A 24583-nucleotide genomic window follows, 5' to 3' on the forward strand; every position below is an offset into this window, starting at 1 on the left:
GAAGACCCCTCTGCCTCTTCTCTCTCTGTGTAATTCTGACTTTCAAATAAAATAAATAAATCTTAAAAAAAAAAAAATGCCTGTGAGGAAGAATGGCCAAGGCCAAGGAGGTCAACTACAGAGTGACCAGGGCACACTTGGTTGTTAACACCAGTTACAAAACGTGCCTGAGATAGAGTAGGCCTTGTAGATTGGAGATTTGTAGGGAGGAGGTCAGGATGAGAGCGAAAGGTGATTTCCTGGCTTTAATGATTGTTCCACACACTGAGATGAATGGGAACCCGCTGATAAGGAATTTATGTTTGGAAATCTTGACTTTTTTTCTTTAAACTTTTGAAGTAATCACAGATTCACATATGCGTAAGAAATACTCAGACCCAGTGAGCCCCATTCCTGGGCCTCCCAGTACTAGCCTTTTTTTTTTTTTTTTTAAGATTTATTGATTTGAGAAGTAGAATTACAGAGAGAGGGAGAGACAGAGAGGTCTTCCTTCCACTGGTTCACTCCCCAAATGGCCACAACAGCCAGAGCCGAGCTGATCTGAAGCCAGGAGTTTCCTCCGGGTCTCCCGTGAGGGTGCAGGGGCTCGAGCACGTGGGCCAACTTCCACTTTCCCAGACCATCAGCAGAGAGCTGGATGGGAAGAGGAGCCAGTGCCTGTGCGGGATGCCGGCGCCGCCAGTGGAGGCTCGCTCGCTACACCCCCATGCCGGCCCCAGTGCTAGCAGAACCACGTTGCACTGTCAGAGCAGGCACCTCAACATCGATGCGGTGAAGACAGAGCAAACGATGTCATCACGATAAACAGTTTGGGGAAGACTGTTAGACAAATCACGGACTGGGAGAAAATCCATGCAAGTCATGTATTTGGCAAAAGACATATTTATCATATAACAAAATTCAGTGTTAGAAAATCCAGTTAACTGATGAGCAAAAGACACGCACAGACATTTCACCAAAGAGGACATACAGATAGCAAATAAGCACATGAAAGGGATTCCACTTTATTTTATTTATTTATTTATTTATTTAGTGACAGGCAGAGTGGATAGTGAGAGAGAGACAGAGAGAAAGGTCTTCCTTTTTGCCGTTGGTTCACCCTCCAATGGCCGCTGCGGCCGGCACATCTCGCTGATCCGAAGCCAGGAGCCAGGTGCTTCCTCCTGGTCTCCCATGCGGGTGCAGGGCCCAAGGACTTGGGCCATCCTCCACTGCCTTCCCGGGCCACAGAAGAGAGCTGGCCTGGAAGAGGGGCAACCGGGATAGAATCCGGCGCCCCAACCGAGACTAGAACCTGGTGTGCCGGCGCCGCAAGGCGGAGGATTAGCCTGTTGAGCCACAGCGCCGGCCTCAACTTTATTAACTGCTAGAAAAATGCAAATTTGAACTATGTAAGATGTCACTACACACATGTCAGAATGGCTAAAATAAAAATGAGATGGTATCAATGATTGCTGAGGGTGTGGGGAAACTGGATCACTCATCCACTGCTGGCAGGAACATGAAACTCTGAAAACTTCCTTTTAAAACTAAAAACAAGGGGCCGGCGCCATGGTGCAATAGGTTAATCCTCCGCCTGTGGCGCTGGCATCCCATATGGGCGCTGGTTCTAGTCCTGGTTGCTCCTCTTCCAATCCAGCTCTCTGCTATGGCCTGGGAAAGCAGCAGAAGATGGCCCAATTCCTTGGGCCTCTGCACCCACATGGGATACCGGGAAGAAGCACTTGGCTCCTGGCTTTGGATCAGCACAGCTCTGGCCGTCCTGGCCATTTGGGGAGTGAACCAATGGAGGGAGGATCTTTCTGTCTCTCCCTCTCACTGTAACTCCACCTCTCAAATAAGTCTTTTTTTTTTTTTTTATTAAGACAATTAACAGCTTATCAATTTGGGACAAAACTAGCTCAAACATCAAACTCATGACATTAACATATATATATAAACCTAAAAATGAACCTACCATACTATTTGTGCATTTGTCCCAGATAAATCAAAACTTAACTGCAGGGGCCAATGCCATGTAGCAGGTTAAGCCCATATGGGCGCCGGCTTGTGTCCTGGCTGTGAACCCCTTCCAATCCAGCTCTCTGTGGCCTGGGAAGGCACTGGAGGATGGCACAAGTGCTTGGGCCCCTGCACCTGCATGGGAGACCCAGAGGAGGCTCAGCTGTGGCTGTTGCAGCCATTTGGGGAGTGAATCAGTGGATGGAAGACCTTTTTCTCTATCTCTCCCTCTCTTTCTTCGTAACTTTGCTTCTTGAATAAATAAAACCTTTTTTAGGCCGGCGCCGCGGCTCACTAAGCTAATCCTCCGCCTGCAGTGCCAGCGCATCGGGTTCTAGTCCTGGTCAGGGTGCCGGATTCTGTCCCGGTTGCCCCTCTTCCAGTCCAGCTCTCTGCTGTGGCCCGGAAGTGCAGTGGAGGATGGCCCAAGTACTTGGGCCCTGCACCCGCATGGGAGACCAGGAGGAAGCACCTGGCTCCTGCCATCGGAACAGCGCGGTGTGCCGGCTGCAGCGCGCCGGCCGCAGAGGCCATTGGAGGGTGAACCAACAGTAAAAGGAAGACCTTTAGGCTGGCGCCGTGGCTTAACAGGCTAATCCTCTGCCTTGCGGCGCCGGCACACCGAGTTCTAGTCCCGGTCGGGGCACCGATCCTGTCCCGGTTGCCCCTCTTCCAGGCCAGCTCTCTGCTGTGGCCAGGGAGTGCAGTGGAGGATGGCCCAAGTTCTTGGGCCCTGCACCCCATGGGAGACCAGGAGAAGCACCTGGCTCCTGCCATCGGAACAGCGCGGTGCGCCGGCCGCGGCGGCCATTGGAGGGTGAACCAACGGCAAAAAGGAAGACCTTTCTCTCTGTCTCCCTCTACTGTCCACTCTGCCTGTCAAAAAAAAAAATAAATCTTTTTTAAAAAAACTTATTTGCAAGCAGAAACTTGTGCACAAATGTTTGTAGCAGCTTTATATTTTTCTAAAGATTATATTATTTATTTGAGAGGTAGCATTATAGACAATAAGAGAGAGAGAGAGAGAGAGAGAGAGAGAGAAAGGTCCTCCATCTGCTGGTTCACTCCCCAGTTTGGCCACAATGGCCAGAGCTGCGCCAATCCAAAGCCAGGAGCCAGGAGCTTCTCTTCCAGGTCTCCCATGTGGGTGCAGGGGCCCAAGGAATTGGGCCATCTTCTGTTCCTCTCCCAGGCCACAGGAGAGAGCTGGGATGGAAGAGGAGTAGCCGGGACTAGAACCGGTGCCCATATGGGATGCTGGCGCCACAGGCAGAGGATTAACCTACTGTGCCATGGTGCCGGCCCCACAGCTTTATCCTTAGTATTAAAAATATACAAACTACCCAAATGTCCTTCAATGAATAGATGGTGATGAAGTCATGGAACAACCATATCATTAGTGTTACTCAGCAATAAAAGAGAGCAAACAGGTGGATGTTTAGCCTAGTGGTTAGATGCTAGTTAAGGGGACTGGCGCTGTGGCGTAGTGGGTAAAGCTGCCGCCTGCAGTGCCGACATCCAATATAAGGCTCTGTTTCAAGTCCCGGCTGCTCCACTTCCAATCTAGCTTTCTGCTATGGCCTGGGAAAGCAGTAGAAGATGGCTAAGTCCTTGGGCCCCTGCACCCATGTGGGAGACCCGGTTGAAGCTCCTGGCTCCTGATTGGCTCAGCCTCAGCCATTGCAGCCATTTAGGGAGTGAACCAGCGGATGGAGGACCTCTCTCTCTGTCTCTGCCTTTCTGTAACTCTGCCTTTCAAATAAATACAAATAATTCTTTATAAAAATATATAAATTCAGGCTGAAAACCAGCATGCTGTGTCACAGAACCCACGTAACATCATCTCACCACACGTGAGACATTTTCACTGCTGCTGCTCCCTGGCCGTGAACGGGGCTCCTGGAAACCTGCAGAGTCACAGAGGGGCTAATGGCACATGTCACTTGTATGGTCCCAGCTTTGATGTTGTCACGTGCTTTTGTTTCCCATTTGGACAGCGCTGGATTCGGGGCTCATCACACCGCACCTTTTCCACCCCTGGCATGGTTAAGAGAGTACTCGTCTGTCCCCTCCATTCTTCCTCTCTTGACTGCTCTCTCTCTCTCTCTCTCCCCCTCTCCTGCTATTACTACTTTTTCATAGCCTCAAATAAAGATGCTCATTGCGTATTTCCTCCTGTCTGCCACGTACTTGTTATGGGCTTTGTTACAGCGTCCTAGGCGGAGTGTGCAGCCCCTCAGGGGTCAGGGGTGTCTGCAGAGTCCGAGCAGCCAGGGACTCTGCGCCTTCTCGGGCAGCTTTTCCCATGGTGAGGAGCCTTGTGTTCAGCAGGGAGAGAGGGAGACAGGTCAATGGCACAGAACCAGCCTTCGGAAAGCCGGGGTGTCTGTTTCTCCCTCTCCCCTACTCACTCCTAACGATGCTAAATAATACAAAATGCCGACACGACAGTCCTTTTGAACAGTGGCAGAGACCTGTAATGTAACGCTGGCACAACTTTGAAGCCACGAGGCCTCCCATTTAGGTCTTAGCAGACCTAAACGCTTCCCTGCAGACTCCTACAGAGCCTCGAAGCCGACGGCAAACGACACTGTCGTTCCCGCTTGTGTGGGGGGGAAGAAACAAAGAGAGCGCCAAGTTCCCTGTACGGATGACCTCTCGTTCACCATTTATGGGTTTCTTGGGGCTTTGGTATCAACTGTGACCATGTGGTGCAGATACACAAACCTATTCATCTTGGGAGAGAAGATATCTTGTTGTATTTTTGATATAGCGCCTTGAATTCTGGAAGAAAAAAAAACCACAGAAAGATCCATGTCAATGCAGGGTGCTGATGCTACAGCTCACATCCTAAGTCCTTAGGAGGGCTTGAGAGCGGTTCCCAGACCCAAGCAAGGGAGTGGAGGTTTCCTTTAAAACACAGTGCATGGCTCCCCTTCCCCCCTTTTCATCTCTAAAGGGAGCAGACCAAGCACCTGCTGGGCGCGCCCTGTGCGTTCAGCCATCTTTAATGAATTAAGAGGCCAGGGAGGCTGCTACTGGATATGTCCTGGAACTGACACCTAAGACAGCGAGATGTCTTTAGCTGTTGGTTCGCTAGTCTGTTGGCTTTGTTAGCCTTCCATGGTTTCTATTCTAACCATCGCGGCATTCCATGGGATCTGCTCCAGCCACTGAGGGGTGCTTCTGGGACCGTCTGCAGGCTGAGCAGGACAAACTGTGTGTGTGCTGGGGGTACAGCAAGAACGGCCACGTGCCTGCCAGTCCATCTCAGACGCCCTGCGGTCGTAGTGGGGCTTGCGGTCACCCAGCCTCTTGAGGATGCCCTGGTTCTCCACGGTGATCCTCACCAGCTCCCGGTTCCTTGTTTCCCTGTTTAAGCTGAAAAACACAAAGCCACAGAACAGATGCAGAAGGAAGTGCTTCTCCTGGGTGGAGTGGGAGAGGTGCGTCCGCTGAACCGTCACAGACGCTGCACTCCAGGGAATGTGCCCGCCTCTGCAGGTTTGTACGGTGGTCCTAACCCCACTGCTTTATTGGTCTGGGCTGGAGCTTGGGCGACACCATCTCGCACAGGTGCCCCAAGGATTATGTAATGTGAAACCAGGCTTGAGAACCTCTGCTTGCTTTGGGGGTGGCGGGGGAAGGGCTCTTTTTGGATGGACAAATCACAAAGGTCTGGCGACAAGTTCTGGTTTACCTCCCATTCCTATCTCCAGACATAGGAAAGGGGTCTCCGCACCGCCCACTCCAAACTCTCCCTGTCACACTGCCCACCACACTGTGCTGCTGCTGTTGCCATAAACAGCTCCCCTGTGGGATTTGACTTCTGAGGCCACACATATGTCATTTCATCTCGGACGCCTGGTGCCTGGAACACTGCCTCGCGGTCCCAGCTGTGGTGCTGTGGTCTGAATGTGTGCCCCCCCACCCCCCAATTTGTTTCCTGAAATCCTAACCTCCAAGGAGAAGTGTTGGGGGAAGGAGGACCTGGAGAGGTGATTCGGTCACCCTAAAGCAGGGTTGGGGGACTTTTTTTTTTTTTTTTTTTTGCCAAGGGCCATTTGGGAATTTATAACGCCCTCTGCCGGCCATGCAGAGTTAGCAACTTAAAAGTCAGCCTGCGGTTGCCATGAAAGGGCCAGGCCAGGTGATTTCATGGGCCCGGTACAGCCTGCGGGCTGGAGGTGCCCCACCCCTGCAAAGGGATTAGTGCCCTCATAAAAGAAGTGTCAGGGAGAGCCGCACCCTTCCTCGAGTGCGGCGTTTCCTTTCGTTGTAGCTGCAAATCGAAGTTAGCTGTAACCCTGGCCAGAGTCCCAGTCGGGACGTTTCCCCTTCCTCACCACAATCTCTGCTTATCCCTCTAGATAACTACCCTGAGGTGCTCCCCTCACACAGGAGAACCTCGCGTGAAAACCCAAGGGAAGGGCAAGTTTTGTCTCCCAAAAACGAAAACGAAGAGAAAGAACTGTACCTCTTGGAGAAATACTCGTTCCAGCAATCCACCTTGGCGGGGCCGCGATGGGCGTTGGCGATTTTCTGACATAGCTGCTTGTTTTCATACTCGATCTTATCGATTCTCTTTTGTTCACCCTGGTGAGAAGCCCCACCCACGTGGGGGTGTCATGGCTCCCCCACAGTGGCTGAGCCACCCTCCTCTGGGACTGCAGGAGAGGAGTACATGGGGGGCCGAGCTTAGGGAGCTGGGGGCAGTGGATGGGGAGGCGGCGCACCGACACAGGGGCTAGGTGGGTATTTAGCAGGCTCTGGGGAAGCCGCACCTCTTTAGGGCTTAGAGAACAGATCAATAAAATCTGGCTGCAGACAGCCAGAACAAATACCTGTAGTTTGCTCAGTTTTAAAATGTGGTGTGTGTGTGCCACTGGAGGCTTGGTGTCCACGGTCGGCTTCACTGGGGCAGAGGAATAAGAGAGAACATCGTTAGAGCACAGGAACCCTGGAGCTTAGCAAACCTCCGCACGGGGGCCTGACAATGACCCTGACCAGTGAGCGTGACGATCGTATTCCAGTTCAGGAATTTCAATTTGGTATAATTTCCCAAACTGACCTCAGCAGAAGTGGAAGAATGGTGAGGACCAGAACAAGTGACACTGAGAGACACGAACGTCCTCTTCCCCCAGCGAAAGAGCCTCTCCTGTCCCTTCGCTGAAGGCCTAGCCTCAGGTTTACTCTGGTTTAGAGTTTAAAACGAGCGCCTTGGAGCTGCTGGTGTGGCGCAGGGGACTAAGCCACCTTTGCAACACCGGCCTCCCGTACTGAAGTGCTGATTTGAGTCCCAGCTGCTCTGCTCCCAATCCAGCTTCCTGCTAATGCGCCTAGGAAGGCAGCGGAAGGTAGCCCAAGTACTTGCCACCCATGTGGGAGACCTGGAGGGAGTTCCTGGCTCCTGGCTTCTGCCTGGCCCGTTTGGGGAGCGCACTGGCAGATGACAGATCTGCCTCTTCCTCTCTCTGTTGCTCTGCCTTTCCGTGAACTGAACCTTTCACAAAAATAAAACGAGTGTCTCCGTTAAACGAGCTTCCTGGTGGAAAGTACATTCCGTTACTGACGCTGATGTGCTTGGACTAAACTCAGCGTTCAGCCACGTCATCCTGAAGTCACGCAATGATCTGGTTTGTGTCAACGTCTTTGTGCTGGAAACTTCAGCGTCCAGTCCGAACAGCCCACCTACCTATTTGTATTCTATTCTTGTGAAATACGTAGTGGCCGAAGTCCAGTTTCTTCCTGAAGGTTGTGCTTTGCCTGTGATTAGAGACGATAACAGGGTAGGCCAGATAATCCAGAGAACTGTTCATCTTCTCTTCCTAGTCTCACTTCAGAAATGAGCACCCGGGGCCCTCTGGGAGGTGCTTAGGGCCCCTGTGGCAGGTTGTCATAGCTACCCAGTTGTGACATCAGGGACAGGGCTCAGAGGAGGAGGCACAGCAGCAGGGCACGGCCGCCTGCCTCTGGGCTTCTGTTCTCAGTGCTAACGCTGGCCCTGGTCAAGATTAAGGCCGAGAGACTCGAAAGCTCTCCCACCTGCCTGGAACGCAGATGCTGCCAGCGCGGGAAGGACAGGCACCAGCTTCCCGGGAAGGTGAAAGGTGACCTTGAGATGCAGTTCCTTCATTTCACAGCCGAGGAACTGAAGGGCAGAGCGGCAGGGAAGCCGTACAGCAGCCAAGTCAGGGCAGAGCTGGGCACGGGAGGTGGGAGCCTTGATTCCAGGGGCCACATTCACCCCATTCGGGGTAGGGGGTCTCGGAGGAGAGAGATTTCCTCCAGGACAGAGACTGTGTCTTTGGCACTAAGGGGGAGCTCAGGACAGGCTGAGTGCTGTGTCTTTGGCACTAAGGGGGAGCTCAGGACAGGCTGAGTGGCGCCTGGTGGGCTGGCCTCAGGTCTGGGGGATCCGCACGATAGCACCGGTCACACCCTGTGGGTGTGTCCTCAATGCCGAGAGGAGCGACGAACACTTCCTGAGTGCTCACCGCTGGTGCTGGGTGCTTTCCCCGAGTGCCGCATTTAATCTTTCCAGCAACCCTCGGAGTTCGGTGTTCCAGGCTCCAAACTACTTAGGACCAGAAAGAATTCAGATGTAGGTTTTTTTTTTTTTTTTTTTTTTTGGAATAGTTGCACTTACATACTGAGCTGTCTTAGGGGTGGAACCCGAATCTAAACATGAAATCCATTTGTGTTTCATATGCACCTGAAAATAAGTTTATACGATAATTCTGGTGCTCCTGGTTTTGACTGCGACCCGTCACACAAAACCAGGCGTGGAACTTCCCAGGCGTGGCATCACTCACTTCCGTGCTGAGTGTCGAGCTTTGGAGCATTTCAGGTTTTTTTCAACTAGGGATGCCCAATCTCTGTTTCAGCAAACAGGCTCAGAGAGGTTCATTCCCCAGGGCCAGAGTTCCAAGCCTGGCTGCTTAGGGCTCCCAGTTTTTAAGCAGGATGCTGATTCTCAAAGAATGGTGAAAGCAGGTGGGCTGGGGGGCGGGGGGAGCAGCACTTTAGCCCACTGCCTGCAAGGCAGGTGCTGAGACTGGGTCCAGGCTGCTCTGCTTTGGACCCAGCTCCCTGCTAAAGCACCTGGGAAGTCATCGGAAGATGACCCAAGTCCTTGGGCCCCTGCCACTCACCTGGGAGACACAGTTTGACTCCTGGCTTCCCCATGGCCCAGCCCTGGCTGTAGCTGCCATATGGGGAGTGAATCAGCAGATGGAAGACTCCTCTCTCTCTCTGCTTCTGTCACCTGCTTTCAAGTAACTAGGGGAGAAGGGGGTGGGGAGCAGATGGCCCCAGAGTAGGGCCTCTTAGACTTAGGTCTTAGACTAAGGTCCCTGGGGTCGGTGGGTCAGACTGGGGCGGAGACTCTGACAAGCCCCGGGGGATACAGCAGGGGGCGTCAGAGCGGGAACCCCAGTGCCCCAGTCTTCCTAAAATAATGTGAGCGACACCTGGTTGCATCCCGACAACAGGAACATTTATTGCGCCCCGCATTCGGTTCAGGGAAGGACGTGACTGCATTTCCCACTTTGCAAAGATCCAGAAGCAGCTGAGCCGGGGCTGGGAGAGGCCCCCAAGCTCAGGAGCCGCGGCCGCTCGGGCGCGCGCCCCGGGGGGTTGGTCTTGAGGAGCGGCCGCGCGAAGCCCGGCGGCGCGCAGCCTCCCCGGAGAGCAGCGCGGTGGCCCCCGCGCCCGGCGGGCCCGCCCCCGGGGCGGGACGGGGCGGCTCCCGGCTCGCCAGCCCCCGCCCAGCTGACCCGGCCGCTCTCCCCTCGCTCGCTCCTGCCCCGGCGTGCAGGGCCCGGCCGCCGCCATGTCGGGCCCGTTCGAGCTCTCGGTGCAAGATCTCAACGACCTGCTCTCGGACGGCAGCGGCTGCTACAGCCTCCCGAGCCAGCCGTGCAACGAGGTCACCCCGAGGATCTACGTCGGCAACGCGTGAGTGCCCCTCGGGGCCGGCCCGGTCGCCCCTCCCCGGGCGCCCCGCCTACCGGGGGCTGCGGCGGGGGAGTCGGGAGGCGCGGGTGGGGGCATCGCGGGCGCGGCCACCACTCCCGGCCCAACCTCGGGGCTGGGAGGGGGCCGGAGTCGGCGCCCACCCCTGCGCGTTTGCCAGAGCGCGGTCCTCCCGCGAAGAGGGGTGCGCGGAGCCCCGGGGGTGCCCTCTCCAGTCTTGGAGTTCGGCCTTGGGCGGGGTCGGCTACCATGTTCCCTTAACAGGTGGCCCTCGGTCGCCCGGCCGGTCTCCTGCCCGCGCGTCATGTGACAGCTGCCTGGTTCTGCAGTGAGGTCACCGCGGAATGTCTGCCTCCGTTGCCATGGCAACGGGCTGACGTCTCAATCCGGGCGTGGAACTTTTCCTGGCCCAGATCAGGGAATCAAAAAATACCCGAAACGTGGGAGTCCGGAAAGCTGGGCCGGGGTTTCTTGACCTCTTCCCCCACCTTCCAGACAGGGTTTGACTTGCATGGGCTTCTAGAACCATCCACACCGATGACCCCCCTCCCCCAAGCCATCACTTGGAAAAGGCTCCCATCCCAGTCTCCTCACCACCAGGGAATGCATTTATTATTGATCACTTACCAGGGCTTCTTAGTAAATTGATTTTCCGGTTCTCTGTTCTTTAAACTACCTATCAGCATTTCTCAGCAGCCGGAGGGACCCAGGGTTACCAATTCTGGGAGGCGCTGAAATGCCAGCCAAGAGAAAGAATAGATCAGATGCTGGTACAGCCCGTGTGCCTGCCCGGAGCATGTGTTGAAAACCTGGAGCTAAGCCTCCTCTCAGCTTCCACAGGGGCAGTGGGTGGGTGGCCCGGATGGCAGAGCAGTTGTGAGCACAGGATCGCGGTCTTGTTCGTGCGTGTAAGCCGCCATCCTACCAGGGAGGCTGCAGAAATGGGAGTCCATCGCCCGGCTAGGAGGCATTGGAAAGGCCGGTCCCAGCCTCCCGAGGACAGAGCTCATTGCCGTGCCATCCGCTCCCGCCCAGCACCTGCTGTGAGCCAGGCACTACAGGGTCCACACAGAGCAGGAGGCATCAGGAAGGGGCAGGTGTGTAGGCTGTTGCATTCATGTCAGCGCCGGGAGATGAAGGGGAGTGACCTCAGAGTGCTTCCCGTCACCACCACCTGGCAGTCCTGGGCAGCATCACACACTGGGCAGCTAAGGCAGAGTCCTTCGGCCTCAGCCAGAGGCCCCAGGAGTTGCAAACTTCTGGGGGTACTCTCTGCCACCCCCCCAGTAAGTGGGGCTCGGCTGCCTTGGGAGCCATGCTCACTGGGGCAGACCCAGGTGTTCCACTGTAGACCCACCTCCTCCCCAAGGGGAAACCAAGGCTTCAAACATCTGGTGGCAGCTGGCATGCTAAATGCTGATGGGGTGCTAAGTGCCAGTGGCATCGAGAACAGCTTGCTTGCCTGTGAGGCAGATCTGACCTTGACGTGGCCTGGTGTGTGTGTGTGTGTGTGCACACACTCCTGGGCACCCAAGTGTCATGAGCACCTGGACTACCCCACCCATTGGGAGCCCCTCGAAAAAGTCAGGCCCCCAGCGCCAGAGCCTGTGTGAAGGCCCGTTTTCCAGGCCTCTGGGTTTTCCCATGGTGGGCATGGGACGCCGTGTGAGATGGGAGACGGCGGGGCTGGATGTCAGCAGAAAGGAGGTCTCTGCGAGGCTCCGTGATTGGCAGCACGTGAACCCACACCCGTCCCTCCGCCTGCCCTGCGGGGCCAGAGGTTAAGCCCTGTGCAGTGGGATGTCGCCACCCCTCCTTCGTGCAGGGCTGCTGCGAGGGGCACACCGGCTCGTGGCAGAGCACGTGTCATGAAAGTGCAAGCCGCTGTTTGAATGGGGATGTTGTGTGATGAAGTGGTGGGGCACTGTGATCACTGAGCTCAGGCGTCTTGGAACCCCTCCAGTTCTCTTGGGGACTCTTGCTCCCCAAGTGCGAACTTACCCAAGCGAGCTTCAGAAACATGGCAAGTGGAGTGTGGCCGGTCCCACTGGACGGTGGGGCAGGGCTGCCTGGCACGGGACAATGTTGTCCTTCTCCCATTCACCAGGTACTTACTCTGCAACTACCACACACCAGGCACCATAGCAGGTGCTGGGGAGATGCTGGCCCTTGCCTGGCTCTTACAGTCATTTAGGGAGTGAACTGGCAAATGGAAGATCTTTCTTTCTGTTGCTGTGCCTTTCAAAAAAAAAAAAAAAAAAAGACTAGTAGCACTTGCCGTGGCAACGTGGCATTTTACAGCGAGGGAGCTGAGGCAGAGAAAGAGAAAGGTGAAGTGTCACTCAGGGTTGCCTCGCGGGCAGGTGGCAGGGCTGGTGTCAGAGCCAGGCGGTCTGGGGTGTTTGAGCCCTTGGCTGTACCCTACGGCACGGGTGTGTGTGTGTGTGTGTGTGTGTGACTGCAGGTGGGTGTGGAGAGGGGAGGGACACTGCCCAGGGCGACGAAATATGAGAAGTTGCATGTCCACAGAGCAGGGACGGGTGGGCAGAGCGCAGCCCAGGGCGGGGGTGAGCCTGGGCATGAAGCCACCAGGCTATTTGGGGAAGATGCCGGTCATGAGATATGGCTGGAGTGAGGGGGTGAGATCCCCGGATGAGGCTGCAGAAGCTGGCAGGGCCCAGGCCCCAGAGGGTTTCCGTGCTTTGCCAAGAGGCTTCGATTCTTGCCCGTCTTCGCGAGCCGGGGCTGCCAGCCGGTCAGTTAATTAGCTGCTGCCGCTTCTCCTGCCCAGGTCTGTGGCTCAGGACATCCCCAAGCTGCAGAAGCTGGGCATCACCCACGTCCTGAATGCCGCCGAGGGCCGGTCCTTCATGCACGTCAACACCAACGCCAACTTCTACCAGGACTCTGGCATCACCTACCTGGGCATCAAGGCCAACGACACCCAGGAGTTCAACCTCAGCGCCTACTTTGAAAGGGCTGCAGACTTCATAGACCAGGCGTTGGCTCAAAAGAACGGTAATGGGAGAAAAGGGAGGAGGAGGACGCACTGTGGTCCTGGGGGCTGGTGGAGTCGGTGCTCGGCCGTGGGGTGTAGACCCGGCTCTTCCCTGCGCCTTCCTCTACCACCCTCTGCGTCGCGTGCCCCCTGGTCCCCTGGTAGGATCTGCTCACTGCAGTGCAGTCAGCTCTTCCTTGGGGCCCTTCCTTTCTGAGCAGCAAGTGCAACCTCCCGTCCCAGCCCAGTGGCCACCTGCTCCCAGCAGCACTGGCAAGGGGAAGCGGGGCGGCCGGGGGTCTGCAGGCTGCAGCCCACTCTCCCAGTCTTCCAGCTGCCCTCTGAGTGCTTCCTGCAGCCCAGACAGAAGGTCGGACGGAAGGAGAATGGCCTTGGGGCTGGCGCTCGGAGGAGGCGACAGTGAGAAACCCTAGAAGGCCACGGGGCAGACACGAGCTCGCAGGCTGGGCCACTTCCGTTTCTGTCTGGAGCTGTTTGTCCCAGCTTCTCCCGCCCTGCCCACCCCAAGCTGTCTCGGGAGAGGGGAATTCGCTTTGTTTCTTTTCTTAATGCTTATTGATTCATTTACTTGAAAAGAGTCTCACGCACACGCATGCACACATACATACACACACACACAGATCTTCCATCTGCTGGTTCACTCCCCAAAAGGCCGCATGGCCAGGGCTGGGCCAGGTCAAAGCCAGGAGCCTAGAACTCCATCTGGGTCTCCCACAGGGGTGGCAGGGGCCCCAGCACTGCCAGGTGCACGAGCAGGGAGCTGGATGGGAAGTGGAGCAGCCGGGACTTGAACTGCTCTCACGTGGGATGCAGGCATTGTGGGCAGCAGCTTTAACCCCTGCCGCGCGCCGCCGGCCCCACGCAATCGGCCTTGTTTCTGTGGCAGCCATGCTCCTCGGGCCTGGCAGCCGCCCCGGCCAAAGGAGTCGCAGTAGACATAGCTGGACAGCCGTGCAGGGCTCGGGGGGAGTCTGCAGGCTTCGTGGCGACCCGCCGCTGTCTCTGCCACCCTCACCCACTCCCCTGCAGCCGGGTTGCACTCCTCCCTGTGTGGATGGAGAATGGGTGTCTTGCTCTTGCCAGGTAACGGGATCACTTGTCTCTCCTGGAACCTGGAGCTCTGGCTTTGCTTCTTCTTCTGCAAACACGGGGGATGCACCTTGAGCCTTGTGACCTCCGCCTTGGCCCAGGTGGGCTGGGCCTTCAGTCTGGAGTGCCCTCGGCCTCCCCCTGCCCTGTCCCCCAGCCAGTTCTTCCTCGTGCTTTCACACTGGGCACAGTGTCCTCTCCATGACAGGCTTCTTCCACACAGGCTGGTGCCACGGTGTCCCTTGTCTCTCTCCCCGACACTTCATGTAGCATCATGCACAGTAGGGGACAGGAATTCCCTGCGCCTCTAAGACTGATTGGCCAAGTGAGTGAACAGACTTGTGCTGGCCTCCCACAGGCTGCAGGACCTGGGGCACCCACAAGCCATTTCCCAGAGCTGGGGGACTCAGAGGAGGGAGCAGTCACTTCCGGGGAGGCTTCATGGAGGAGGTGGCATCTGGGCTGGGTCTGGAAGGCTGAGTAGGCTCTATGTGTCATGGGCAGGTGGTGAGGCGGCCACTCTGCAGAGGGGCCCAGTGTGGGTCCGGGGTGGGGGAGCCCCACTCTGTAAGCTTTGGGAAAACTGGCCGGAGGTGAAGGGGCAGGAAGGGGAGGACTCGGCTTCCTGATTTGGGAGCCGCTGGGCAAGGAGGGTGGAGTTTCAGGGTAGGTGAGTTTCAGGGTAGGTGAGTTTCAGGGTAGGGCAACTCTTTGACTCCAGGCTAGGAGATCCCTGCCGAATACTGCCCAGTGGAGGTGGCAGTGGGCGCTCATTCACTCACTCGGGGGGACAGACGCTCACTGAGCACACGGGTGCTGGCGGCGTGGGTGCCGGAAGTGGGGCCGGCGGCGTGGGTGTCCTAAGTCAGCGCCCACAGTCCCTGCCGCTGAGAAATGCCCGCTGTGTGGGGGCTTCTGGAGGAGGTGACCGGGTGCCACCAGACGATGGCTGGCAGTGGGGCGATTTGTTGAGTGCGCGCCTGTGCCAGGCACGAGGCCGGACCTTGGCGTGTTGTGTAGCGGTGCCATCCGCACAGACGAGAAGACGGCAGCCGTGGGGTTAGCTGGGTCGCAGAATTAATCACCAGCGTGCCGGTCAGGGTTCTTCCGACAAACGGTGTTGGCATTCCTTGGAGGACCTGGCTCCTGTGACTGTCACAGCTGGCAAGCCTAGAATCTGTAGGGCTGGAAACTCGGGCAGGAGTTCTGTGTTCAAGTCTCCAGGCAGAATGGCGTCTTTCTCCCAGAAGCCTGTTTTTGTCTTCAGCTGACTGGGGGAGGCCCACATTCTCCAGGCCGTCGCCGTCACTGTGTGGCACGCCGCAGATGCCTGCTCAGCCACGGGCTGGTCAATGCTTGACCGAGCAGCCAGGCGCTGTACATTTGCCACGCTGACACGTGTAACCGGATTTTGTAGGGGAGCTTTCAGAGGTTTTTTTTTTTTTTTTTTAAGATTTATCTATTTATTTAAAAGGCAGAGGTGCCGAGAGAGAGAGAGAGAGAGAGAGAGAGAGAGAGAGAGTCAGTCTTCTATCTGCTAGTTCACTCCCCAAATGGCCACAATAGCCAGGGCTGGGCCAGGCCAAAGCCAGGAGCCAGGAGCTTCATCCAGGTTTCCCAAGTGGGTGACAGGGGCCCAAGCACTTGGGCCATGTTCTGCTGCTTTCCCAGGCGCACTAGCAGGGAGCTGGATTGGAAATGGAGCAGCTGGGACTTGTGCCAGCACCCATATGGGATGCTGGTGCTGCAGGAGGAGGCTTTGCCTGCCATGCCACGGCACCAGCCCTGAGAAGGTATTGTTTGTATGTGTCCCTCGTCCTGTCATAGGATGGGATATGCAGCTAGGCCAGATGTTGCTAAGGTGAATAACACTGCAATCAGCAAGTGGAAATTTAAACCGAGGGGCCGGCATTGGCCTAGCAGTTAAGATACTGGTTAGGACTCCTGCGTAGCTGGTTCGATCGGCGTGGCTGGGTTCGATCCCTGCGTCCGGCTCCTGATTCCAGCTTCCTGCTGATGTGACCGAGGGGCAGCAGTGATGGCCCGAGTCGCTGGGTTCCTGCCATCCACGTGGGAGACCCGGATTGAATCCCTGGCTCCCAGTTTTGGCTCCCCAGCTGTTGTGGGCATTGGAGAGGCGAACCCAGTGGATGGAAACTCTTGCTGTGTCCCTCAGCCTCTCAGATAAATGAATAAAAATTAAACATTTAAACCAAGGTTCATATGGCTTCAGAGACTTAAATTCCTATGCTGAGGAAGGACGTGCTTGAACCGGCACAGGACTGGGAGTTTACCAGGAGGCCAAGAGAGTCTGTTCCAGGTAGAGGAACAGCATGTGGGAGGCTGCGGGCAGCTGGCCTCGTAAGCCACCCCTTGGCGAACGCGGACTGATGGGTTTGTGTCTTGGCAGGATCCCGCCATGTGCTGGCTGCAGGGTGGCTTGGTGGTGGTGAGGGGGCAGTGAGAGCCCTGTTTCGAGGTACTGAGGGTGAGGCGCGCCAGGACCTGAACTGAGCGCTCACTCTGTGTGCGGAGTGGCGGTGGCGGTGGCGGAGAGAGGCCGAGGTTTGCGGCTGGCGGGGCCTTCCTGCAACCCACTAGGGCCTCGCTGGCCATGGCCGCTGGCACCTCCTCCTCACCCGTCCTGCACCTGCGGCTGGGGACGCAGCCTGGGCAGCATAATGACAACAGCCCTGGCCTCACGGTGCTGGCTCGTCAGCGGTGGATGGCAGCGGCCAGGACAGAGGGGGCACGGGCCTGTGTAGGGCTTGGGAGGTGAGACCAGGGGTCAGGCGGTGTGGGCTGGGAGCAGGCAGAGAAGACCCTCCTGGGGAGGGGGGCGAGGGAGGACACTGAGTGGTACCTGGGGAGGGAGGCAGTGCAGGCAGTGGGGTGGGCTGGTGCGAGGGAGGAGGGGGAGCAGGAGATGACGTCAGAGAGAGGGGCCAGCCTTTGGAGGAGCCACGAGGTAGGGGTGTGTGTGTGTGTGTGTGTGTGTTGGTATTCGGTATGCATCCTTTTTTTTGAATTGCTTTGTTGAGGTATAATTGACATTCAATAAACTATACATATGAGAATACTTCAAAATGTTTCTGAAAACATGGCATTAAAATTATTTTGGTGCAAAAACTTTGGTAAGCACATAAATACATTTTTTTAAAAGATTTATTTATTTTATTTGAAAGAGTTACAGAGAGAGAGAGAGAGGTCTTTCATCCATTGGTTCTCTCCCCAGTTGGCTGCAATGGCCGGAGCTGCACGCCAGGAGCCAGGAGCTTCTTCTGGGTCTCCCACATGGGTGCCAAGGACTTGGGTCATTTTCCACTGCTTTCCCAGGCCACAGCAGAGAGCTGGAGCGGAAGTGGAGCAGCTAGAACTCAAACTGGTGCCCACATGGGATGCTGGCACTGCAGGCGGCGGCTTTACCTGCTATGCCACAGCGCCGGCCCTCCGTGGATACTTCTGCACTCTGTATTTCCTGTGCGTGCGGTTCCAGTGTCCTGATGCCATGCAGCCCCGTACAGCCTTCACCAGCTCCTGGGTCATGAGCGTCTCCGACACCTCCCGGATTTCCTGTCCTCTCCTGCCCCTGTCCCTCCCTTCCCGAGCAGCCCCTGATGTGCTGTTGCCAGAGATGAGGGGTGGGGCCTAGCGCTTCCCGGAAGTGGGATCACACAGTGCCCCCTTCGCTTAGCGGAAGCATTCTGAACTTCATTTAGGTTGCGCCCAGCGTCAGTAGCTGGTCCTTCTTATCGCTGAGTAGTGTTCCGCTGTCTCCGTGTACCAGTTTGCTGATCCCTTCACTTGATGACAGACATTCGCGTTGTTTCCACGTTTTGCCTTTGAGAGAAAGTCCATCTAGAGGTCCGTCAGAGACTTGCACATAGCCACATACCAGCCGGGGGTCAAGAAAGAAAACGCAAGGCACCGCCATCCCATATGGGTGCCGGTTCGAGTCCTGGCTGCTCCATTTCCAATCCAGCTCTCTGCTGTGGCCTGGGAAAGCAGTAGAAGATGGCCGATGTCCTTGGGCCCCTGCACCCACGGGGCAGACCTGGAAGGAGCTTCTGGCTCCTGGCTTCAGATAGGCTCACCTCCAGCCATTGCAGCCACTTGGGGAGTGAACCAGCGGATGGAAGGCCTCTCTCTCTGTCTCTCCCTCTCTCTCTCTGTAACTCTACCTCTCAAATGAATCTTAAAAAAAAGAAAACACGCAAACCCAGTGTGCCAGCTCCCAGCTCGGTCACTGGAAGCCATTGGGCCTACTTTTCTGCTCTCCGGGGGCTGGCCAGCTGTGGACTGTTGCACTCGTGTATGTGGTTTGTCCAGCTTAGGCCCGCCCTGAGGCGTGCTGCCCGTGGACATCACGGTACGCGTGGGACAGGGAGCGCATGTGTGGACGCGTGTGTGCGGCTGCGGTGGCTCCTGGGGCCATTGTCTGAGGCGTTTGTCCTGCTGGGCACCCCTGCCACACGGGCGGGGCCGCTCGCTCCACACCCTCCCAGGCGCAGGTGCTGCCTCCGTCCTCCCGTGGCCGTCCTGGTGGCCGCACAGGGGCACCCGTGGGAGTCAGCTTTTCACTTGCATTTCAGGGGCGGGATTCGGACAAGAGCCACGGTGTGGTTAGCTGTCCCCAGCCCACCGCGTCGCCCTGTTGTCTTGCAGGCCGGGTGCTCGTCCACTGCCGCGAGGGTTACAGCCGCTCCCCGACCCTGGTCATCGCGTACCTCATGATGCGACACAAGATGGACGTCAGGTCTGCCCTGAGCGTCGTGCGGCAGAACCGTGAGATCGGCCCCAACGACGGCTTCCTGGCCCAGCTCTGCCAGCTCAACGACAGACTGGCCAAGGAGGGGAAGCTGAAACTCTAGGGCGTCCCCTTGTGCCTCTTCTCCGGAGGTGCACCCGGGAGGCCCCGGTGGAGGACGGCCGCGGCCGCCACCTTAGGACCCACAGTGTATCCCGCTCCCCACGTCACAAGGCGCTTGCCCACGCGTCCGTCCCAGCACAGCCCGGGGCCGCTGCCCCCAGGAGCACGTCAAGAAGCTTGCCGAGGAGGGCGGTCTCGCTCCCTGGTCGTCCTGTCCCGTAATTCACGGTGTCCTCTCCCTGAGCCCGGATCCCAGGACAGGCCTGTGGCGTGCACCGCCCTGTGGCGCAGGGCAGGGGGTCTGTGGGAGGGGAAGGCCCCCGGCCACCTCCCTGCACTGGGTCCTCCCTCCAGCGGAGACCTCAACCCCTTGCGCCCCAGTCCAGGGGCGGTGCCAGCGCAGGCCCCGGTGTCCCCACCACGTCTGTCCCCCCGTGGCCCTCTCAGCCTTCCACTTCTGGCTTGGAGCGGAGCGGCCGTACCTGCTGCCAAGACTGTGTGTGGATGACTTAGGATTACAGGTGCCCCGAGAGGCCCCTGGCTGGGCCAGCCGTTTCTCCCGGAGGACGCCCCCCGGCCCCAGGGCTCGCCAGCGGTGCCTCTCTGGGAAGCCCCAGTTGGCCGTGCGCTGCTGCCGGCTGTCCCCCTCGACCGGCTGGCGTCTGGTGGAAGAGCAGGGGCCTTGGGCGTGGTGTTTTCTCTCTTGTTTTGAAAACGGGGTGTTGAAGTCCAGTCTATTTCAAAACCGCACCATTTGGAGAATTACAAGGGTTTTGTCCTGAATGACGGCGTTGGGCGGCTCAGGAGCTCACGCCGGCTGCTCAGCGTCTCCGTTGCTATTCCAGACCCTGGAGGAGGAGGTGGCCAGTTACGGTGGGGAGGGGGGTTGTGAGCCGGGGGTGCCTTCTGAAACACAGCCCCAGGATGAGCAGGGAACAGAACGGGTCCCCGGCACACACCCGGCTCACTTCCGGTGGCCCTGATGGTGCTGGGCCAGTGCGGGAGCCCCAGTGGGGCTCAGCCGGGAAGGACAGAGGCTTGGGGAGCATCCGGTCGGCAGTGAGGAAAAGACCACGTTTACTGACAGTGAGGGTGCTGGGGTGCACAGGTGCTCCAGTGTGTGTGCTCTGCTGTGGACACATCTTGTGGGGTGTGGCCGTCGCTGTGACGTGCTGCTGTGTGTCTCTGGGTCACTGGGCAGCGCTGGGGGTGGGGGAGGTTCTCAGCCACGGCCCCAGCAGCGAGCACAGACGTGTTTGATCAAAGGTTAGGGACTGGAACTCCTTATTTATGCACCAAATACGTAGTGTGGTCTGTGTGGGTGAGCCAGGCTGCCAGAGGCCTGGCCCCGTGCGAGGACACGGGCAGGATCTGTGCAGGTGTCCCCTGCAGGGGAGGCGCCATCAGGGACTTTTGTCGCGTGTGTCAATTTAAATTCAGGTAGTGTTCATATGTGGGTGTCAGGAATGTGCCTTTCTGGGAGCTGCACAGCTGGGTGGTCACTGGCCCCTCTCCCCTGAGACACAGCAGCTTTTGCAGATCCTGAGCTGCCCAGGTAGCCCCAGCTCCGTGAAATGACTGTCCGTGGACCTGTGCTGTGCTTTCCAGCTTTGGGGGGCTTCGCTGCCCCCCCCCCCCCACGTGGCCTTCAGTGGTGGAGCGGACTCACGTGTTGTTAACAGGAAGGAAGGCACTTGCGGGTCAGGATGGCCAAGGGCAGGGCTCCCAGGGTTGCTGGGCTCTTTGTTAAGGCAGAGCCAGGATGCCAGGGCTGCTCTTCCAGACGCTGGTTCTTTCTTAGCACAGCCCTCTGGCAGGAGCTCCTGGAGCCGGAGCTGGGGCGCGGCGGTGTCGCTGCTACTTGGGACGTTCACACCCGCAGTGGAGCGCTGGTGCGTGTCCCGGCCCCTCTGCCTCTGACCCAGCTTCCTGCCGACGCGTCTCGGACGGCAGCAGACGACAGCTTAAGCATTTGGGGCCCTGCTACCCATGCAGGAGACCTGGATGGAAGTTCAAGGCCCCTGGCTTTGGCCTGGCCCAGCCCCGGCTGTTTCATGCATTTGGGGAGTGAACCAGCAGATAGATGATCTATCTCTCTCTTGCTCTGTCATTCTGCCTTTCAGGTAGATGCAAATAAATAAAACACTTTTTTTTTTTTAATTTTCTTTCTTTCTTTTTTTTTTTAGAGACAGAGAGAAAGGTCTTCCTTCCATTGGTTCACCCCCCCAAATGGCCACCATGGCCGGAGCTATGCCAATCCAAAGCCAGGAGCCAGGTGCCTCTTCTGGGTCTCCCACGTGGGTGCAGAGGCCCAATCCCCTGGGCCATCCTCCACTGCCTTCCCAGGCCACAGCAGAGAGCTGGACTGGAAGAGGAGCAACCAGGACTAGAACCTGGCACCCATATGGGATGCCGGTGCCGCAGGTGGAGAATTAACCAAGTGAGCCACGGCGCCGGCCCAATAAAACATTTTAAAAGGAAAACGAGCCGCCCCCTGCCCCATGCCCAGGAGAGTCCAGGTGCACTGCACGCGCCCTCCTGGCCCCGCTGACTGGGTTGGAACGTGCGGCTGCTCCTGCAGGTGCCAGGCAGCACCCCTACAGAGCCTGCTGCTCTGCTCCTGGAAGAGGCGCGGGTGCTGTGCCTCCCATCTCAGCCCCGGCACTGGTCGCCTCACAGGACAGCCGTGGGTACCGAGTGAACGGAGCAGCTTGGTGTGGCCAGTTAACTAAGGGAGGCCCTGAAGGCCTCTCTGCGGGCGCATGAGGATGCTCACTTGGGATTTCTTAGTGGTCTGTATCCCAGGAACCCTACACTTGCTTTGTGAGATTTATTTTTAACTCCCCGTTAAATGAACGTCTGTAGTCTAAGAGCCAATGCCTGCCCAGCTGAGTGGGAGCTGTGCCTGGGCAGCTCTCTGCCCACTGGGGATGCAATGGGATAGGAACTCAGGGTGCCCTTACCCCCTCCCTACCCCGACCTCTGTCTGTGACCTAATAGAGCCCCACCCAGGCAAATTAGAGCACCAAGCAGTTGTCTTCTCTATCTTAAAGCAGCTCCTCTGCCACTGAGTTAGCGTGAGAGCAGAAGCCCACTGCCTGCCAATGAGGGAGCTCACCCAGAAGACCTCAAGGGCCCCTTTGGCTCTGACACTGTACGGGTCTGTTAGAATCCCACTTGGATTTAGCATCATCTGCAAAGTATAGGATGTGCTAGGAATAATAATATTATGGCCAGCAGGTGGCGCTGCGCTCCGCCCGTGGCAATGGAAGGATGGGAAGTGGAATGTTGGTGACTTTTGTGTTCCCAGTTTGTGCTAAGATGCTAACAATGTCCAGATGCTAATGTTTTAATCAAAATAAGCACTTGTCTTAAATACGAGGATATGGACTTTTCTTGCAGGGAATCTTCTTTGCCATAAAACTGGTGTCAGGAATCATTGAAGAGCACACAGCCACGTCCTCTCCCGAGGGGAGACTGAGGCCTTCCCGGGTGCAGTGAGCAGATGGCTGCAAGTTCCACTTTAGGACCTATTGCCTCCTGCTCGCTTTGGGGGTAATATCATGAAAGGGTGAATGTTCTGGACAGAAAAAGGGAAGATATGAAAATGATTTTTTTTAAAGACAAGTTTAATGTCTGCTGTATCGCGAATCAGTGTTAAAACACTAAGGTTGTAACCAAAATAAATGTCTTACATGATCAAGAAATCGTTTCTCGTGTCCTTCTTGTCATGGTTTCCCTCAGGCTGTTGTGTTTTCTGTTTGTGCAATGACCCTCATCTGGGAATCGGCCCCTCTGTGCCCTCGTAGGAGCCACGGCCATTCTGTTTTTGCAGCACGTCTTCATTGGCCGTATCTCCAGTACCAGAAACTTCCTGTGTTAGGAATGTGCCTGATAAAGTGGCCCCCAGCGAGGGAGATAAGATTTGTGTTTCTAAGAAAGAAGGGACTGGGGTTCCACAGTGACCTTGTGAAAATGACTGGGTGGCATTTTAGAATTTGAATGATCCAGTCATCATTAGTTAGGCTGAGGTCTGTGGAACGGGCTCTGAGCCAGCATGGCCTGGTGCTTACAACAGGGGGGCGTCTGGGCCCGGGGAGAAGAGGGAGGCAGAGCTGGGGGTGGTGCTTCCCCAAGCCCAGGAAGGGAAGCAGCCGCCAGCAGGCAGAGGGCAGCCTGGGGCAGGGGGGCAGCGGGGCAGCCTGGGGCAGGGGGGCAGCCTGGGGGGCAGAGGGGCAGCCTGGGGGGCAGAGGGGCAGCCTGGGGCAGCCTGGGCAGAGGAGCAGCCTGGGGCAGCTCGTGCCCGCACACTCAGGAGTCCACCCTGCCAATACCTGCCCCTTCCGTTTTAGCTTCCAGAAGCACGAGATGGTTAACTGGCACTGTCTAAGCCGCTCAGCAGGCGGCACTTACCGTGGCAGCCCAGCACCTACCGCAGGTGCACACCTGTGTGTTGCAGGTGGGGCTGGGGACTGGCTGGGCCTGGCAGAGAGCCGTGCTGCAACATGGGGCAGGACCTACCAAGCTGCCCATCGCCTCGGACGCAGCCTTCCCTGTGGAAATCAATACTTGTGGGACACCACTCAAGTCCAAAGGGACCAGTTAGGGATCCCTGAGACTTGGGCAATTCTCTAGGGAAGTAGGCTGTGCAAAACAAGCCAGGCCCCGAAGGGTACATACATACTGATTGATTCCATTCACGTCACACTTTAAAAATGTTTTTAAAAAGATTTTATTTATTTGAAAGGCAGAGTTACAGAGAGAGGCAGAGGCAGAGAGAAAGAGAGAGAGAGAGAGAGGGAGAGAGAGAGGTCCTCCATCCGCTGGTTCATTCCCCAGATGACCTCAATGGCCTGGGCTGGGCAAAGCCAAAGCCAGGAGCCAGGAGCTCCCCCTGCGGAAGCAGTTGGGGCATCCTCCGCTGCTTTGCCTAGCTGCCTCAGCAGGGACTGGATCGGAAGTAGAGCAGCCAGGACTGGAACCTGCACTCACCAGGGTTGCCGGGGGCGTGGGCGGCGGCCCCATCTGCTGTGCCACAACACTGGCCCTTGCGTCACATTTTTTGATATGAAAGAATGATTGATATAAATGGAGATTAAGTTTGTGTTTTTCCCAAGGCTGAGGGGTGGGGAGAGAGAGGAGAGAAGGGCGAGAGCTGTGGCTATAAAAGGGCACCAGGAGTCACAGGGCTGCTTTTCTCCCGGCTGTGGTAGTGACTGCTCAAGCCCACACATGCAGTAAACAGCACAGAACTAGGAACACACGCATGGGGCCGGCAGTGTAGCATGTTGGGTTGAGCCTGTGATGCCAGCATCCCACATGACTGCTGGCATCCCACATGGCTGCTGGTTTGAGTCCTGGCTGCTTCCTGCCAATGCGCCTGGGAAAGCAGCAGAAGATGACCCAAGCCCATGAGCCTCAGCCATCCATGTGGGAGACCTGGAAGAAGCTCCTGGCTCCAACCCGGCCCAGCCCTGGCCACTGTGGCCATTTGGGAAGTGAATCAGCAGATGGAAGATCTCTGTCTTGCGCTCTGTCTGTAACTAGGCCTTTCAAATGAAATACAGAATCTCAGAACACACATAGATGAGAATGTATGTGCACCGAAATGAGAACGGGTGGGGGGG

At 56.9% G+C, this 24583-nt stretch overlaps 2 protein-coding genes across 2 annotated transcripts; one reads left to right on the forward strand and one right to left on the reverse strand.

Moving 5' to 3' along the window:
- Nucleotides 1-4728: 4728 nt before the first annotated feature.
- On the reverse strand, nt 4729-7820 carry CFAP97D1 (CFAP97 domain containing 1). The gene is made up of 5 exons (XM_062174925.1): nt 7697-7820; nt 6846-6916; nt 6479-6597; nt 5259-5382; nt 4729-4785 (listed from the first exon to the last, which is right to left on the reverse strand). The coding sequence occupies exons 1-5, from the start codon at nt 7818-7820 to the stop codon at nt 4729-4731; spliced, it is 495 nt and encodes a 164-aa protein (XP_062030909.1).
- A 1959-nt stretch (nt 7821-9779) lies between these two features.
- Nucleotides 9780-22663, forward strand: DUSP3 (dual specificity phosphatase 3). Its single transcript, XM_062174919.1, has 3 exons — nt 9780-9960; nt 12770-12996; nt 18752-22663. The coding sequence occupies exons 1-3, from the start codon at nt 9836-9838 to the stop codon at nt 18955-18957; spliced, it is 558 nt and encodes a 185-aa protein (XP_062030903.1). The 5' UTR covers nt 9780-9835; the 3' UTR covers nt 18958-22663.
- Nucleotides 22664-24583: the final 1920 nt, after the last annotated feature.

Source organism: Lepus europaeus, chromosome 18 (assembly GCF_033115175.1).
Source record: "Lepus europaeus isolate LE1 chromosome 18, mLepTim1.pri, whole genome shotgun sequence".
NCBI lineage: Eukaryota > Metazoa > Chordata > Mammalia > Lagomorpha > Leporidae > Lepus > Lepus europaeus.

Coding starts and splice junctions, on each gene's coding strand:
- CFAP97D1 (XM_062174925.1), bottom strand. CDS start 7,820: ATGAACAGTTCTCTGGATTATCTGGCCTACCCTGTTATCGTCTCTAAT. Junction 6,598..6,845: donor TAAAACTGAGCAAACTACAG/GTATTTGTTCTG, acceptor GCTTCTCACCAG/GGTGAACAAAAGAGAATCGA. Junction 5,383..6,478: donor AACGAGTATTTCTCCAAGAG/GTACAGTTCTTT, acceptor TGTGTTTTTCAG/CTTAAACAGGGAAACAAGGA.
- DUSP3 (XM_062174919.1), top strand. CDS start 9,836: ATGTCGGGCCCGTTCGAGCTCTCGGTGCAAGATCTCAACGACCTGCTC. Junction 9,961..12,769: donor AGGATCTACGTCGGCAACGC/GTGAGTGCCCCT, acceptor TCTCCTGCCCAG/GTCTGTGGCTCAGGACATCC. Junction 12,997..18,751: donor GGCGTTGGCTCAAAAGAACG/GTAATGGGAGAA, acceptor GTTGTCTTGCAG/GCCGGGTGCTCGTCCACTGC.